The following is a 14,356-nucleotide window of genomic DNA, read 5'->3' as shown; positions in this document are numbered from 1 at the left end:
TACTACCCTTCAAGCTATTCAAGTTCAACCCCCACAAACTCCTTCTCCTTCCCACGCACAGCTTCCCCATGCATAATCCCATGAACATAGCACTCCCTACTCAACATAAGCCATCAGTACGTGTATGACCTTAAAGCAAGCAAGACGGGAATGTTCACAAACTCACCCAACAAGTTCAAACCGCCCATTCCCCTTTAACCTCAACACATGCGGCACCTTCGCCCCCGCGAGCAACCAGACTTGATCACCAGGACGCAGGGATCGTGGGCCGAGACCTAGATAGCCGTGTGTCGACGTGGTGAAGAGGATCCGGTGGTCGAGCATTTGGGATTTGCGCACTTCGAACTCGTGTAATGCTCGTGTGCGGGATTCTTTTTCTCGTAAGTCGGCAGGGTGTGTGGTGGTTGAGTCGGAGATGTGTCCGGCAGGGACTAGGGTGTTGGGGAAGAGACTTTTGAAGGGGCGGAGGAGATGTTCTTGAGGACTGGGTTCTTGGGATTGGGTCTCCCGCGATGGTTCTGCTGGGCTGCCCCCTTCAGCGACTGCGCTTGGGACTTCCGCGACTTGGAAGGCGAAATCCGCCATCTCTGCCTGCGCGAAATGGTTGTAGCTGGACACCGCGTTTTCCAAGAGCTGCAGCTTGTATGGTCCTGAGGGTTCGCGCTGGTTGCCGCAGAGAACCGCGGTCTCGAGCATTTTCATCTTCCGCCTGAGGCTTTTGGCGAATGCGAGGCCGTATCGGCGAGGTGCTGGGTGTTGGTGCTGGCAGCAGTCGGCTATTAGGGTTCGCCAGAGGACTTCTACACGGCTCTGTGTTGTTGGGTCTTGATTGCTGGGGGAATGTTGATCTCGGTCGAGGGAAGGCGACGCTGCTTGGTGGGAGGAAGTGGATGCTGGGATCTCGTTGGCCTTTGCAACGGGGTACAGGCGAGGGATCTCGGCGAGGAGTTCCTGAACACAGGAGAGGTCGTCCCTTTCCCAGGTAGCGGTATTGCGCACTTCGTCCACCAGAAGGCCACGAAGGCTGAGCAGCTTAAATGTCCCGTGAGCTTCGCGAAAGGCCAAGTGGATGGGGACGTTTCCGGCCGCAGACCAGGGTGTTATCGATGCGCCCTGGATCAGATTGAGGGTAGGGTTCCTGAGATCGGGCACCCACGAAGGCAACGAAGAGTCACGGCCACGAGTCTCGTCTTCCTTGTACGCGAGGAGATCAAGTGTTCCCGCAGTCTGCAACCCATACACCATAGCTTCTGTGTAGACAGCCTGGTATGACTTCTCATTGCGGTAGTCCGGCACCAAGGGTCCGGCAGAAACGCCAGCGGGCCTTAGCCCAAGAAAAGCGTAGACCTTATCTTTGGGTTCAGTCGCTTCGAGGAGTCTGAATGAGCTGAAGATCCTTTCATAGCTTGTTACTGGATGATCGTAAGCCCCGGCGACACTCTTCGAGCTCCCCTGATTTTCTTTGCTGAAGGTAATTCTCTTGTCGTAGATTTGAAGAATGGCGTACACTGGATCGAAGACAGAATTGATGTCGGCGTCAGTCTCGTACAGATCGGCACGGCCATCGGTCACGGCGAGAGACGCTGCAGCCTTTGCCAACGCGCTGGGTGGCAAAATACGCGATATCCCTTCACCAAAGCCACCAGTCTCTCTCCGGGAATGAACTTCAGGTGTGATAAATCCCCACCACATGCTCCGCAAGAGAAATAGAGCGCTTAGTCCCAGTACATCGAGTGATACTTGTATAGGACCGCACCATATCACCAGCTCTGCAGCCAAGACAGCCTCTTGCACTATCCATGCACGGCGAAACTGGTGACGAGTCAGAGCAAGTGATCAAAGTAACTCGCTTTGCAGGATCTAACACTTACCCATGACCGCTTCAGAAATGCGTAGATGGCAGAAGTAGAGATCCTTTGTTCGAGGCCTAATTCCGCGGAATTGTCGTGAAGTGGATGCAGGCCTCTCACACGGTCCGCTGCGTCTTCACCGAGCTTGCTCAGAGCGCTCAGGCTATATATGGCCACCTTGGAAAAAAGGTCGGCCTCGCCGAGCCAGGCATGGACAATGTTGGCATTACGGTATATTCGATCCATGATCTGCACTTGTTGACTCCTTTCAACAACGTCTTCCTGATTGATACATATCGAATCGATCCAGAGCGATTCCGATCTGTTCCTGCCGCAAAGGCGCGAGAACGGGTGCTCGTCTTTGAACCCCTGCGGGGCGTTGTCTCTTTCGAGAAGCCTATGGAGGAATAAGAAGAGATTCCGTCGAATCCAGAGTAGATGACCGTTTCAGAGAACCGCAGCTTTGTGGGAGTAGTACTCTTCGGAGCTGTCATGAATGGCTTTGCTTTCCGACACCCTTGTTGGTCTTCCCCAGGTGTAGCTAAGGCAGTCGTATGAGAGGGAATCGACGAGATCTACAGTTCTGAGAGAGAAGCCGACAACGGGAAAATTTGAACCATTCGTCGTGTCGACAAGTGGGATCCCGTCAACAAGCTCCTTTCGCAACCCGGAGATCAGGCGGATGGAAGTGTGCGTGGGCAGGCCATCATAAGCGTAGGTCGGACGTTGCTTCGTGTCGAGAACAACGTGATCCTGTGCATCTTGCTTGGTCGACGGACGCCGTTTATTGCTGTCGGTATCCATGTCTGTGTACACGTAAGGTAGGTCGTGGATTGCTGAGCCCCGGCATCATAGGGGAAGGCTTCTGTGAATCAGGCTCTCTGTTGACCGGTCGCCAGATGCGTCAACCACACAGCTGCTCGCCTCGAGCGCAGCTGGCGTGGTACAGCATGCCGAACAGCCAGCCACCGCAAAGCACTGCCCCCAGCAGCTTGCACGCTTTGATGAGGTCCTAATAGTCAGTAAAAGAGGCTGACTGTCACATTGTTTTGCCCATGACGTCTCAAGTCAATATGAGCGGATGGATGGTCTGAGGTCGCGTCTATATTGCATTGGTAGACAAAATCGATCGAGGTGGTGTTGATGTGTGGTCAAGCTGTGGGTGCACGGGGCAGTTGACGCTAGGCGATTCCACGCTAAATGACCCTAGCTTTCCATCAAAATTTGATTGGGCTTTAATGGCTGGCACAGCTCTACTTTCACTTCACCTCCCGAGATCAAATTAATCGATCTCTGCTTCATCTCTCGACGTTCCCTTCAAGACGATAAAACAACGAATTCAATGGCTCTATCGCACTCCAGTCCAATGGCGCTTCGTACATTGCTTCGTACTCCAGCCTCACTACGTCCGCTCCTCCTGCAACCTCGATCAAAAGCTCTATACCATTCAAACGAACACCCAGAGCCACCACCTTATCGCGAAGCAGAATCCGCCATCCTTTCCTCCGCCATCAAGCATGTCCCAGCCCACGGCTTCACACAGCAAGCACTTACTCTCGGCGCGAAAGATGTGGGCTACCTCGACATCTCCACCAACCTCTTCCCTCGAGGCGCGTACGATCTCGTCCTCTATCACCTCGTCACGCAGCGCCTCGCCCTGAAGCACCGCATCCAGTTTCCCGAAGGACAGAACATTGGTGTAGGACGAAAGGTCAAAAGTCTGATATTGGAGCGATTACGAGCCAACATCGACACTGGCGTTCTCCCTCGCTATCAAGAAGCGCTGGGTCTCATGTCCCTCGCCGAGAACATTCCATCCTCCCTTCGCGAGCTTGGACTCCTATCCGACGAGATGTGGTATCTCGCAGGTGACACAAGCGTGGATGCGAGTTGGTACACGAAGAGGGCGAGTTTGAGTGGCGTGTACGCTGCTACGGAAGTCTTTCAGACCACGGTGGATCAGAGCAGTGATATGGAAGACACGGAGGAGTTTCTGGACAGGAGGCTGGAGGAGGTGAGAGTGGTGGGGTCTGCGGTGGGCGGCTTTGGACAATGGGTTGGCTTTCAGGCTGGTGCGATTGTGAATCTGGCGAGGAGTAAAGGTGTGAGGATATGAGGGCGAGTGGCTGGTATTGGTGCGTTTGACGGCCGTGCGCAAAGATGAAACGTGAAGGCCGTTTGTCGAGGCCATGGCTTGGCGGCGTGATGTTGGAGCTCGCACTTGAATTCCACCTTGTTACCTTCTTCCTCCTTCTCATCAACTTCTGTGACCAGCTTGTCGACTACTCCGACCAGTCTCTCACCTTCCCAGACCAATTACTCAGCTTCTTCGACCAGTTTCGCGACTTCATCGACCAGCGCCTCGGCTTCACCAACCTGCTTCTCCTCGACTTCATCGACTCGCTTCTCAACTTCTCCGACCAGTCATCATCCTCTCAGACGGGCTTCACTATTTCTTCGACCAGCGTCGCAGTTTCTGCAATGGTTCCGCAACCGGCTCGACCAACTCCCTTCTCAGCTCCTGCAATGGCTCCGCAACCGGCTCGATCAACTCCCTTCTCGGCTCCCTCCTCAGTTCCCTTCTCGGCTCCCTCCTCAGCCTCCTCACACCTACCACGACACACCGACGACATGACAATTTCGCAATTGATCCGATCGGCTTCCGCCTCGGCTTCGTCACATCCACCACCACCACAGAACAGCGACACGATGGCAGCCTTTCCATTCCTCGATTTGCCACCCGAGATAAGAATCATGATATACCGCGAGCTGCTCGTTGGCGATCTCATGTCGAAGCAGATTGACACCGCGATCTTGCGAGCGTCAAAGCAACTCAAGACTGAAGGCGAGGATGTTCTCTACGGCGAAAACGAGGTGTGGGGCGACTTGATGGTCATCGACGACGACACTGTCTTCAGGACACATGTGCCTGGCATTCTCGACATATGGGGCGGCATTGAGCCGGGTCGGACTACTCTCATTGACCACAAGATCATCAAAGAGCGTCGACCCCTCGGTGCTGTCATGAAGGTCTTCTCTACAATTTACGCCAAGTTTCGTCGATTTCGGTTCAACCTTTGGATCGACGACTGTGAGAGCGAGAGGTAGCTCGAGGAGATGCACTTCCACACTTACATACTTGCCGCCATGCTGGCCCAGACGCGCGCTCGCTTTGTCACCATTAGACTCCAAGACTTGGCAAGTAAATGTAAACCGATTGATGCACTGGAACCACTTGCCGCAATCAAGGCCGAAGTCACCTTTACAACCATCTCAGACGAGCACGTCGCCCGTATCAAAGCACAGGCCCAGAAGTCTAGACTTCAGGCAGCGATATCAAAGAACGTGGTGGCAGAGTGGTACAATACGGATGTCGAAGCGACTGCATTTCTGAACAAGATCGGACCTGAACGCCTTCCAAACGTCAAGTCAGTAGTGGAACAGCTGCGAAAGCAGGTTCACAACGACAAGATGACCGACCAAGAGCTTTGTCGCGCCACGACGAGTTTGAAGTGTGTGGTGGAGGCTGGCAAGAGGCGGATTTCAGGCGTCGAGGAATGGAATAAGAAAGTGCCGTTTTCACCTCGTAAAACGAGAAGTCCACCCTCTCCGGTACGCAGTTCGAAGGCTCGGAGGAGTGAGAACGGAGGTGTGTCGATGGGTCGAGTGACCAAAGGTGGTGGGCAGAAGAGCAGCAGGGGAAGCGCCTCGGTGCTGTTGGGTTTCGATGATTACGTTGACCCAGACTCAAATCATTTTTGCCGCTGTGCGTCGGCCAATGGCTGAAGGAGGGTGGCACAGACGACGACGACGAAACGTCACGTGAGGGCATGTGACGAGGAGAAGTCTCGAGCAAGATCAGTGAGGATTCAGGAGAAGGATGAAATCGGGATGCATGACGACGTAGAGGTCGAATCACCTGGGAATGCGGAATTGATCAATGAACTTGGGGGTGTGGAGGATACTCTGGTATGGACGCAACCTTCCAGGTACTTGAGACTTAATGACCACTCACGAACTTTCCTTTCCACAACCACATGCATTACACAACTTCTTGGCGTTCTCCCACATTGGTGGACGAAACAACTTGGGTGTGCCTCTTCGCGATTCCTTCCGTTTCCTTCTCTCCGACTCTTTACTGGAAAGATGAGCTTTACCCGAATATCTTTAAACATCTCGCTCGCTCCCAACCACATGCATTCCGGCACAGACCAAGCTGGGCCATGACGTTGCTCAAAAAGGAAGTTCTGGAAAAGTGGAGCCTTCAGCTGCCGACAACCTTGATTCAAGCTTAAGCAACGCTCGACCAAAGAGAAGACAGACCAAACAGACAGCCGAGGCTTGTGTTCGGCAGGATGATGAACTGGATGCCATGCGAGTTGACTCGACTGTTTGATGAGTGTTTTTGAACTTCTACAGACATTCTAGAAAACAACGACAGCTTGCACAAGATGTTGTACACTTCCGTTGCTGCAGTTCTTGCATCGGCTGCGCTAGCATGGGCAGCATCGTGTTCTTCACACACCATCCCGGTCACGACGTCTGCGAACAATGGCATTGTGTTAGCACCGAGTCTTGACTTGGCCTCGCTTTCAGGCGTTGAGTCCTTTCTGTCCTCTGGAGCCGGATTTCTAGGACAATTTGCTGGACTGCTGCCCGTGTCCGGCACATATCAAATCGCTGCTAAATACTGCCAGCCGGCGAACAACCCTCAAGCACCGGCAGGGCGATCGAAGGAGGTGCAGTTGCTTCTACATGGCGTACCATACAACTCGGTAAGTTAAGAACGCCCTTAGCCAGTCCTATAAGTCACTGACCTCCTCAAAGAGCTACTGGTTCGGTCTTCCAGGCAATCCAGATGGCACCGCAAAATACGACTGGGTCAAATACGCCACGCAACAAGGCTACCCGGTCCTCGCCATCGACAATCTAGGAGCTGGAGATTCCCAGAAAGCTGACCCGATCACCGAAGTCCAACAACCGCTCCAGACCGCCATTATCCACAAGATCACTCAAATGCTTCGAGCTGGCCAACTATCCTTTGCACCAAAAGCAGAAAAGGTCATCTTCGTAGGACACTCCCTGGCATCCGTCATTGGCAATGGCATCGCCACCCACTACCCTACCGACTTCGATGCCCTGATCCTCACAGGCTGGACCGACACTCTTGTCCAAGCTGGACTCGGTCTGCTCCTGACCATTCTGGAGCCTGCTCAACTCCAAAACTCAGCAAAGTTCGGATCATTCCCACCAGGCTACCTCGCTTTCGGCTCTCGTCAGGGCAAGCGTGATTCGTACTATGGAGATGACGGAGCGTTCAGCCAGGCCCTCGCGGATTGGGACTTTGATCATGAGGATACCATCACCGTTGGACAGATCTATTCTGCTTTCTCTGGTCTCGAACGGGCGGATAAGTTCAAAGGCGATGTCTTTGCTTTGACTGGGCAGGAAGATGTAAGACATACGATGAACGCATCTTGAGTATGACATGCGCTGACTTGATCGCCAGGCGTTCTTCTGCGGACCAACAGGCAGCAGAGCTCTTGGACCGCAGTCTTGTGGCACAGGCAGCACGAGTATCCCGGCGAAGAGCGAGGCATTCTTCCCCAATGCCAACTATGACTACTATTGTAAGTCGACTGATAAGGTGTTATCGTACACGCCGAGCTGACTTGAACTCTAGTGCCCCTGAACACCTCGCACGCAACGACGCTGCATTATAGCAGCCCTGAGAGTATCAGGCAGGCTCATCAGTTCTTGGCTGCGAATGGGTATTGAGCGGGATAAAAGAACTATGGCATCGCTCAAAAGTAAACAGATCAATCAATAATTTGGCCACGAAGGTCTCTCCAACTTTCTTGACGTTTATCTTGAGCGACTTCAGGGTCATTGGTGGATATCAACTTCATTTGGAGAATATTTACGCTAGGTTGTCAATCACTAGGCAGGCCTGTGTGCCGAATCAATGCGATCCAAAGGCTCTTGCTTCGAGCCATTAGTGGCATTGCCCGCATGAGCAGCCTGCAGAACATACTCAGCAGCCTTCTCAGCAATACCAAACGCCGGCATCATTGTGTGACCGCTGTGCAGCGTAGGCATGACACTGCAATCTGCCACCCGCAGGCCCTTCACACCATACACCTGGAGGTACTGATCGACCACAGCCATCTTATCATCCTTCTTGCCCAGCTTGCAAGTTCCACCAGGGTGATACGATGTCGAGGTGTATTTCTTGACGAAGGGCTGCCATTGCTCGTTGGTCTTGTACTTGTGGTGCTCTGCGCCCGGCGGCCAGCCGCCCTTGACGATGTCTTTGGTGCCAGCGCCTTCCATCACGAGCTCGTTGGCGAATCGCACACCCTCAGACATCATGAGGAGATCGCGTCGGTCGTCCAGGTATCGTGGGTCCACATAAGGTGGCTGGAACGGATCCAAGGACTTGATCTTCACCTCGCCGCGAGATTGCAGGCCGCAGAGGAAAGCGCACATCGAGAAAGCCCACTGGCCTTCCTTGGGGAAATCAGTGTACTCCGGCGGTCCGCCGTAGCAGATTGTGTTGAAGAACTCCATATTTGGTTGGGTCTCTGTGAGGTCCATTGGATCGCGGCCCTCTCGTCGAGGGAAGTTTCGCCACTCTTCGCTGTCTCGTTCGAGGCGGTCATTGAGCCTTGCGAAGCCGAATGCACCGAATGGGAAGTTTGCCAGCCAACCGGTCTTCTTCTCCATCCATTCTTTGTGACCGTTCTCGTAGGCGTTGGGGTCGTGGTTGACTCTTGCGTCGTCTGTGAGGTCCGCCTCTTTCAGTTCGTAGTACATGAAAATCAACTGGTGGTCTTGGAGGTTCTCTCCCACACCTGGCAAGTCAACCTGTACTGGGACGCCTACAGCTTCTAAATCCTTCTTTGGTCCGATGCCAGAACGCATGAGGATCGCGGGCGAGCAGTATGTGCCTCCGGCAACAATGACCTCGCGGCTGGTGTTTACCCTGGTTCGGTTGCTATCTTTGTCAACGTATTCGGCGCCCTTGGCCTCCAGCGTGCCGTCGGCACCACGCTCCAGGATGACCTTGTCCACCGTGGCGTTGCAGATGATCGTGACATTAGACCTTTCCTGATCGGCAGTGATATAATCTGCTGCCGTTGTTCTCCTTCCTTCATATGTAGTTCTCATGGCATGGCCGCAGCCATTAGGCGTCTCGCCGGTGCTGAACATGTCGGGTCGGTAAGGCAGTCCTTTTGATTTGAAGTTCTCGAACATGCGCTCGGCGATCGGGAGAGGTGGTAAGGCTGGTGCAATATGGAGAGGGCCGTCATATCCGTGAGCATCCTCAACGTGAGGGAACCACTCTTTCGGATGGAACGTCTCAGCCTTGGGAAATGTTAGTGTGTTCTTCTTGCTATAGCCATCCTCCTTACCTTCTTCATGGCCCTGAACATCTCATCGCCACTCCATTCTGGGAATCCCCAATCGTCGTAATCTTGCTTGACTCCTCGGACGCAGATCGTTCCGTTCGTGCCACTACTACCACCGAGGAGGCGTCCTCTGGGCAAATTGCAAACCTTGCCATTCAATCCAGCTTGGGGCGTCGATACGATATTCCAGTCTGTGTGCCCGGAGTGATTCTTCGTCCATCTGGAAGTACTCTCTCAGCAAACTGAACGTACAGCGGCGACTGGTAGCCTTACGCTCCAGGCATATGCACATCATCCATATCTTTGCTGGGATTTCCAGCTTCTAGCACAAGGACCTTCAGGCTGGGGTCTTCGGACAATCGTCCAGCAATGACCGGACCACATGTTCCACCGCTGTCACATGTCAGCAGCTTCAAGAATACTTGGACTACAGAAGTCCATACCCGCAAATGATGTAGTCGTAAGTTTCTGCCATGTTGTCGACGCCCAGGTACTGCAGTTGGCTGTACTGTTCCAACACACCGGACACCTCAAACTTCACATATGAGTAGCACAAACGATATAAGCATGGCACGTCTGAGGGTACGACACCACACGACCAGCTCTCGTGCATGAAGCGGGGGATCGCGAAGCATAGCAACGAGCTGTCGCGGACCTGCTCGAATCGAGGCCTTGCGTACGGTGCGCTACTGGGATCCAATGCTTAGCTGTCAATCGCCCGGATGAATCTGGCAGTTGATCAGTCAAACCGAGCGCAGGTATCCAATGAGGGGCGCGCCATCCATAATTCTAGACAAGTCCATTGATGGTTTGTCCAACGGAGGGCTACTCGTGAGCATTTCCGTTGAGCCGAAATTCCCTCCATCATTCCCGAAGGAGCAAGCTCATGTTCTTCGTGTCAGCCATACCATCATTGCACATCTGCGGAGGCAGATCGACTTGCAGGATGCACGATGAGGGGCGAAGCTGGGGAACCTTGGGGAGGAACCCACGCCTGCTCCTGCTCCTGCAGGACACAGAGCCTCGCCCGAAACTCGCTACGACTAAACATCACACGGGTTGCCTGAGTTGTACAAAACGCTCGAGGTACAGTAGCAGATATGGCTCGCGTACGCATGTGACGCCTCGCTCGCTATAGCAAGCTTTTCACCATCTTCCTCAGATCAGGCTTTGAGACCTTGCCGCTTGTGGTCTTGGGCCACTCGTCTGGTGCTTTGCCATCTCCAAGCCAGAAGAAGTACCGGGGCGCCTTGAACCTTGCGAGCTTCTCTCTGACGAATGCTCGAAGTTCGTCGTCGCTGGGTTGCTTGCAGCCTTGCCTCAGCTCGACGAAAGCCCCAAGTTCTTCGCCGTACTTCTCGTCTGGCACGCCAACTATTGAAGCTTGCACCACGGCTTCGTGTTCGACGAGTCGGTCTTCAATCTCCATGGGTGAGATGTTCTCGCCGCCGCGGATGATTAAGTCTTTGATGCGGCCAGATATGATGAAGTATCCTTCTGGGTCGAGAAATCCTTCGTCGCCGGTGTGCATCCATTTTCGAAGCACAGCGCTGTGAAGAGTGTCAGCAAATGCCATGATATCTGACTTGCGCTGACTTACCCGTCGCCAAGGCCTCCGACACCACCAGGCTCCAAATCTTCCTGGTGATATCGAAGGGTCTCGTCAGTTTTCTCCTTGTTGTTCAAGTATTCCGACATTTGTCTAAAAGCAAATTGATCAGTAAATGGTCCGAGGAAACGATCAAGACACATCACTGTACCCGTATCCGCTAGCAACAATCTCTCCCTTCTCGCCCCATGGGAGTACTTTGCCTGTATCAGGCTTGACGATCTTGGCAACGAAATGCGGGAATAGTCTGCCTGCAGTCTTGATCCTCTTTTCGTAGGGATCGGTCTCATGCATCATAGTCACGAATGAGCTCAGCTCAGTCATGCCCCAACACGTGTACAGCCTTGGGACTGGGAATTTAGTTACCTGTTTGGGACGTGAGGTCAGCAAAGATTCAAGACCCGGCGGAGATCTTTACGGACGATTCGTCTGAGAAGCTCGGGTGGCATAGCTGCCCCTGCAATGATACCAAACTTGATGGTCGATCTAGTGCAGCCAATGTTAGCTACCGTATGCGGACTCTCGCCCCGGGGGGTTGAACCTGTCGATGGAGTCGAACTCTGGTTTTTCCATTTCAGTGACAAACATCGTTGGCACTCCGTAGATGGCCGTGCACTTGTAGTCCTGAATACACTGCAAAGTCTTGCTGGCGTTGTAAATTTCGCTTGGTAGAATAAGAGCAGAGCCTGCAACAGTGCTCGAGCTAATGCCTGTGTGGAGTCAGTCATCTTCGTCAAGAGGAAGTCTTTTCCCAGCATACCGACTATCATGCCGAAAGAATGGAAAAGTGGAACAGGAAGACAGATACGATCCTGGTCAGTCATCCGGGTTTGTTGCCAGATGTAGCGACCACAGTTCATGATGTTGTAATGTGATAAGGCGACAGATTTTGGTAAGCCGGTGCTCCCTATTCGCAAGCTGTGAGCGATAACTGTCATTTCTTTGCCATTTTGTTCGCTCACCTGAAGTGAATTGCACGTTGACCATATCGTGCGGCGATATCGAGACCGAAGGCAGACCAGCCGAGCCAGCCTGTGAAATGTACTCCTCGTACTTTACAGATCGATCTAATGGCCCTGAAAGCACATACTTGCCATCGATGTCGTCCATAATAACGAATTTCTTCACCGAGGGAATTTCTGAGGCGATTTTCGGTAATACCTTCGTGTTGTCGTAGTATGCAAACCCTGGTGATGCTACCATCATCTTCGGCTCTGTCTACCGTCAATATTGAACTGTCAATTGTCATGATATTTGCCTCTAACTCACTAACGATCTTCAACAAGGCCAACATCTCCGATTCTGCGTATGCATAATTGAGAAGCACCAGCGCCGCACCGAGCCTTGTGCAAGCGAAGAATGTCTCGAAATACTCGACACGGCTTCCAAGAGAGATTGCCACAAGGTCTCCTTTCCCAATTCCATCATTGGCCATTGCCTGCGCGAGCTGTTTGCTTCTGTCCTGAAGCTGTCGAAATGAAACAACCCGTCCTTGCTGTGGATGGGATATGACCGCCGGTCGTTCGCCTCGAACTTCTGCATGGTGGTCCAGTAATTCACTGAAGGTCATCGTCAAAGGTATCGGTGTCGCTGGGCCATACACAATGGACGGCGGACGCTCATCGTCCGAGCGAACCTCATTCTCGGTTGTCGAACCCATTGTCAACTGTCTTTGCTATTGCTAGCAGTCAAGTGTTGTGTTTAGTGTAGCGGCTTGCCAAGATACGACCTCAGTCTCTGCGATTAATACCACTGTGTGTACTGTTCAGATACGAGACTCCCGTCACAGCTTTCGTGCCTGCCACGGTCCTCCAATCAAGATGGCCACTGATGCCCAGCCACTTCAAACCAGCCTGGCGATGACAATGTCGTCGAGGATGGTCGGCAATCTTGCAAGTTTCGAGACATCCATTGATCCGGACGCCGTTCCAGGTCGACTGCGGTCTGGAATGACCACTATCAGATCGGCGAGATGAGGTCGTGGTACAGCGAGGGATGTACCTTTGGGCTCGAGACGAGGCACTCATGTGGCTGGCAGGAGCGAGAGGGGGATCAACGCGCTACTCCGCACGCCCAGCCAACCGATACCGACCACCAGGAAAGCAAATCGAGCAGCATCATCATCCTTCCGAACTCGTGATGAGAAGTTCGTGACGGCAACGCGTCGACCTCGAAGTAGAGTCTGACATCTGACCGATGCTGTCATTACACCATGCGGACTTCCCAAGCCCATATCGCTGGCGTTGGCCTTTCAGTGTCGCGGGAGAGCAATGACAGCCTCGATAAACTGGCCATATCAGCTGCAACCAAAGCACTCTTGGACGCGGGCGTTATATATGGCGAAGTGGACGAATGCTTCGCTTGCTTCGATCATGACTTGCGTATAGCACCATCATCCTTCGACACTCTTGGCATGCAAGGAGCGCCAATATGTGAAGTGAACAATTCTTTCGGCCTGAACGCGGCAGCTCAAAGTGTATGGTCACGGCGTGCCAATTGCTCGCTGGTAGTGGGGATTGACGGAGTGAGTTTGTTGAACAGTCGACAACGTCTCTCGGATGAAGCTGACCCCCTCCGAGGCTGCTAGCAACAAGACCAATCGACAGGTAATTTTCTTCGCTCCGTCAACGGAAGCATCATATTGACTCCCGGCAGAGCGCTATAGTTGCTGTTGTGATTGTGTCGGATCTTTTCCTCACCTCTCATGCCTATCTCAAAGATGGTGCGGTACGCATCCTTGGAGCTGCTCTCGTCAGTCGCTTCCACTCAAGGACGAAGGGCGGCGAAGATAGTCCACGCAAGATCAAGACCGCAGTCAACTCTGCCCTGTCGCAGGCTAAGATCGATTTCAAGGATGTCCAGGTGCTGGACTTGGTTGGCTCCGGATTAGACAAGGCTGCACTCAAGACGGTCGGCGATGTGAGTCGCAAGTCTTCGCCAAACAACCCAGTATCATCAGATGCAACGACTGGATTTACCAACCTTTGCGGTGTTGGTAAGTTCGCGTATGTCCTGAATCCGATCAGTCGTTCTAACAAAACAAACAGTCTGGCAACTTAGAGGATGGGCGGGCGATGCAGGTGTTGAAGTTCGCAACGCTTTGCAGCTAACGCTGGACGCTGCCGGTGTTCTTGGAGTACTTGTGCTCAGTCGCTCTGACGGGAGACCAGCGCTGAAGTGGAGCGAGGTGGAGAATGTGAGGGATGGTCGAGAGCGTCTGGGTTACAACCCAGCAGTGGAATCACGGAACATCTCGCGCGAGGACATCGAGAATGTGAGGGCGAGAGAACACTTCGTTCCTGCCAATATAGATATAAAGCAGCTTGGTTTCGCCGATAAAGGTGGCGATCGAGCTGCGCTCGCGAGGCTGTAGCTTGTTAGCTCCACTCGAAGCAGCTAGACTGAATGAACACCAATCACCCAGACGCAATGTTTCTCTTCACTCGAATTTTTCACACACCGATAGCCAACGGCATGATGTTATC

General features: G+C 53.1%; 6 protein-coding genes across 6 annotated transcripts; 3 read left to right on the top strand and 3 right to left on the bottom strand.

Annotated features, from left to right (window-relative positions):
- Positions 1-14: 14 nt before the first annotated feature.
- Positions 15-2,654, bottom strand: M409DRAFT_16452 (uncharacterized protein; the record flags this gene model as incomplete). Its single annotated transcript, XM_033803626.1, has 4 exons — positions 15-96; positions 167-1,812; positions 1,872-2,247; positions 2,329-2,654. 4 exons carry the CDS (start codon positions 2,652-2,654, stop codon positions 15-17), a joined length of 2,430 nt encoding a protein of 809 aa, XP_033675071.1.
- Positions 2,655-3,216: 562 nt separating this feature from the next.
- On the top strand, positions 3,217-3,966 carry M409DRAFT_16451 (uncharacterized protein; the record flags this gene model as incomplete). The annotated part of the gene is made up of 1 exon (XM_033803625.1): positions 3,217-3,966. One exon carries the CDS (start codon positions 3,217-3,219, stop codon positions 3,964-3,966), a length of 750 nt encoding a protein of 249 aa, XP_033675070.1.
- A 44-nt stretch (positions 3,967-4,010) lies between these two features.
- Positions 4,011-4,958, top strand: M409DRAFT_16450 (uncharacterized protein; the record flags this gene model as incomplete). Its single annotated transcript, XM_033803624.1, has 1 exon — positions 4,011-4,958. The coding sequence occupies one exon, from the start codon at positions 4,011-4,013 to the stop codon at positions 4,956-4,958; it is 948 nt and encodes a 315-aa protein (XP_033675069.1).
- A 2,517-nt stretch (positions 4,959-7,475) lies between these two features.
- Positions 7,476-9,737, bottom strand: M409DRAFT_62300 (GMC oxidoreductase; the record flags this gene model as incomplete). The annotated part of the gene is made up of 5 exons (XM_033815111.1): positions 7,476-7,489; positions 7,859-9,218; positions 9,266-9,482; positions 9,536-9,655; positions 9,706-9,737. The coding sequence occupies 5 exons, from the start codon at positions 9,735-9,737 to the stop codon at positions 7,476-7,478; spliced, it is 1,743 nt and encodes a 580-aa protein (XP_033675068.1).
- Positions 9,738-10,394: 657 nt separating this feature from the next.
- M409DRAFT_16447 (uncharacterized protein) lies at positions 10,395-12,531 on the bottom strand (the record flags this gene model as incomplete). Its single annotated transcript, XM_033803623.1, has 8 exons — positions 10,395-10,812; positions 10,863-10,964; positions 11,023-11,237; positions 11,294-11,357; positions 11,413-11,581; positions 11,632-11,778; positions 11,834-12,085; positions 12,141-12,531. 8 exons carry the CDS (start codon positions 12,529-12,531, stop codon positions 10,395-10,397), a joined length of 1,758 nt encoding a protein of 585 aa, XP_033675067.1.
- A 552-nt stretch (positions 12,532-13,083) lies between these two features.
- On the top strand, positions 13,084-14,244 carry M409DRAFT_16446 (uncharacterized protein; the record flags this gene model as incomplete). The annotated part of the gene is made up of 4 exons (XM_033803622.1): positions 13,084-13,395; positions 13,451-13,477; positions 13,527-13,866; positions 13,919-14,244. 4 exons carry the CDS (start codon positions 13,084-13,086, stop codon positions 14,242-14,244), a joined length of 1,005 nt encoding a protein of 334 aa, XP_033675066.1.
- Positions 14,245-14,356: the final 112 nt, after the last annotated feature.

This window comes from Zasmidium cellare, assembly GCF_010093935.1.
Source record: "Zasmidium cellare ATCC 36951 unplaced genomic scaffold M409scaffold_1, whole genome shotgun sequence".
Classification (NCBI taxonomy): Eukaryota; Fungi; Ascomycota; class Dothideomycetes; order Mycosphaerellales; family Mycosphaerellaceae; genus Zasmidium; species Zasmidium cellare.
Note: the sequence above shows the minus strand (reverse complement) of the source record. Positions and strands in the feature narration are given on the sequence as shown.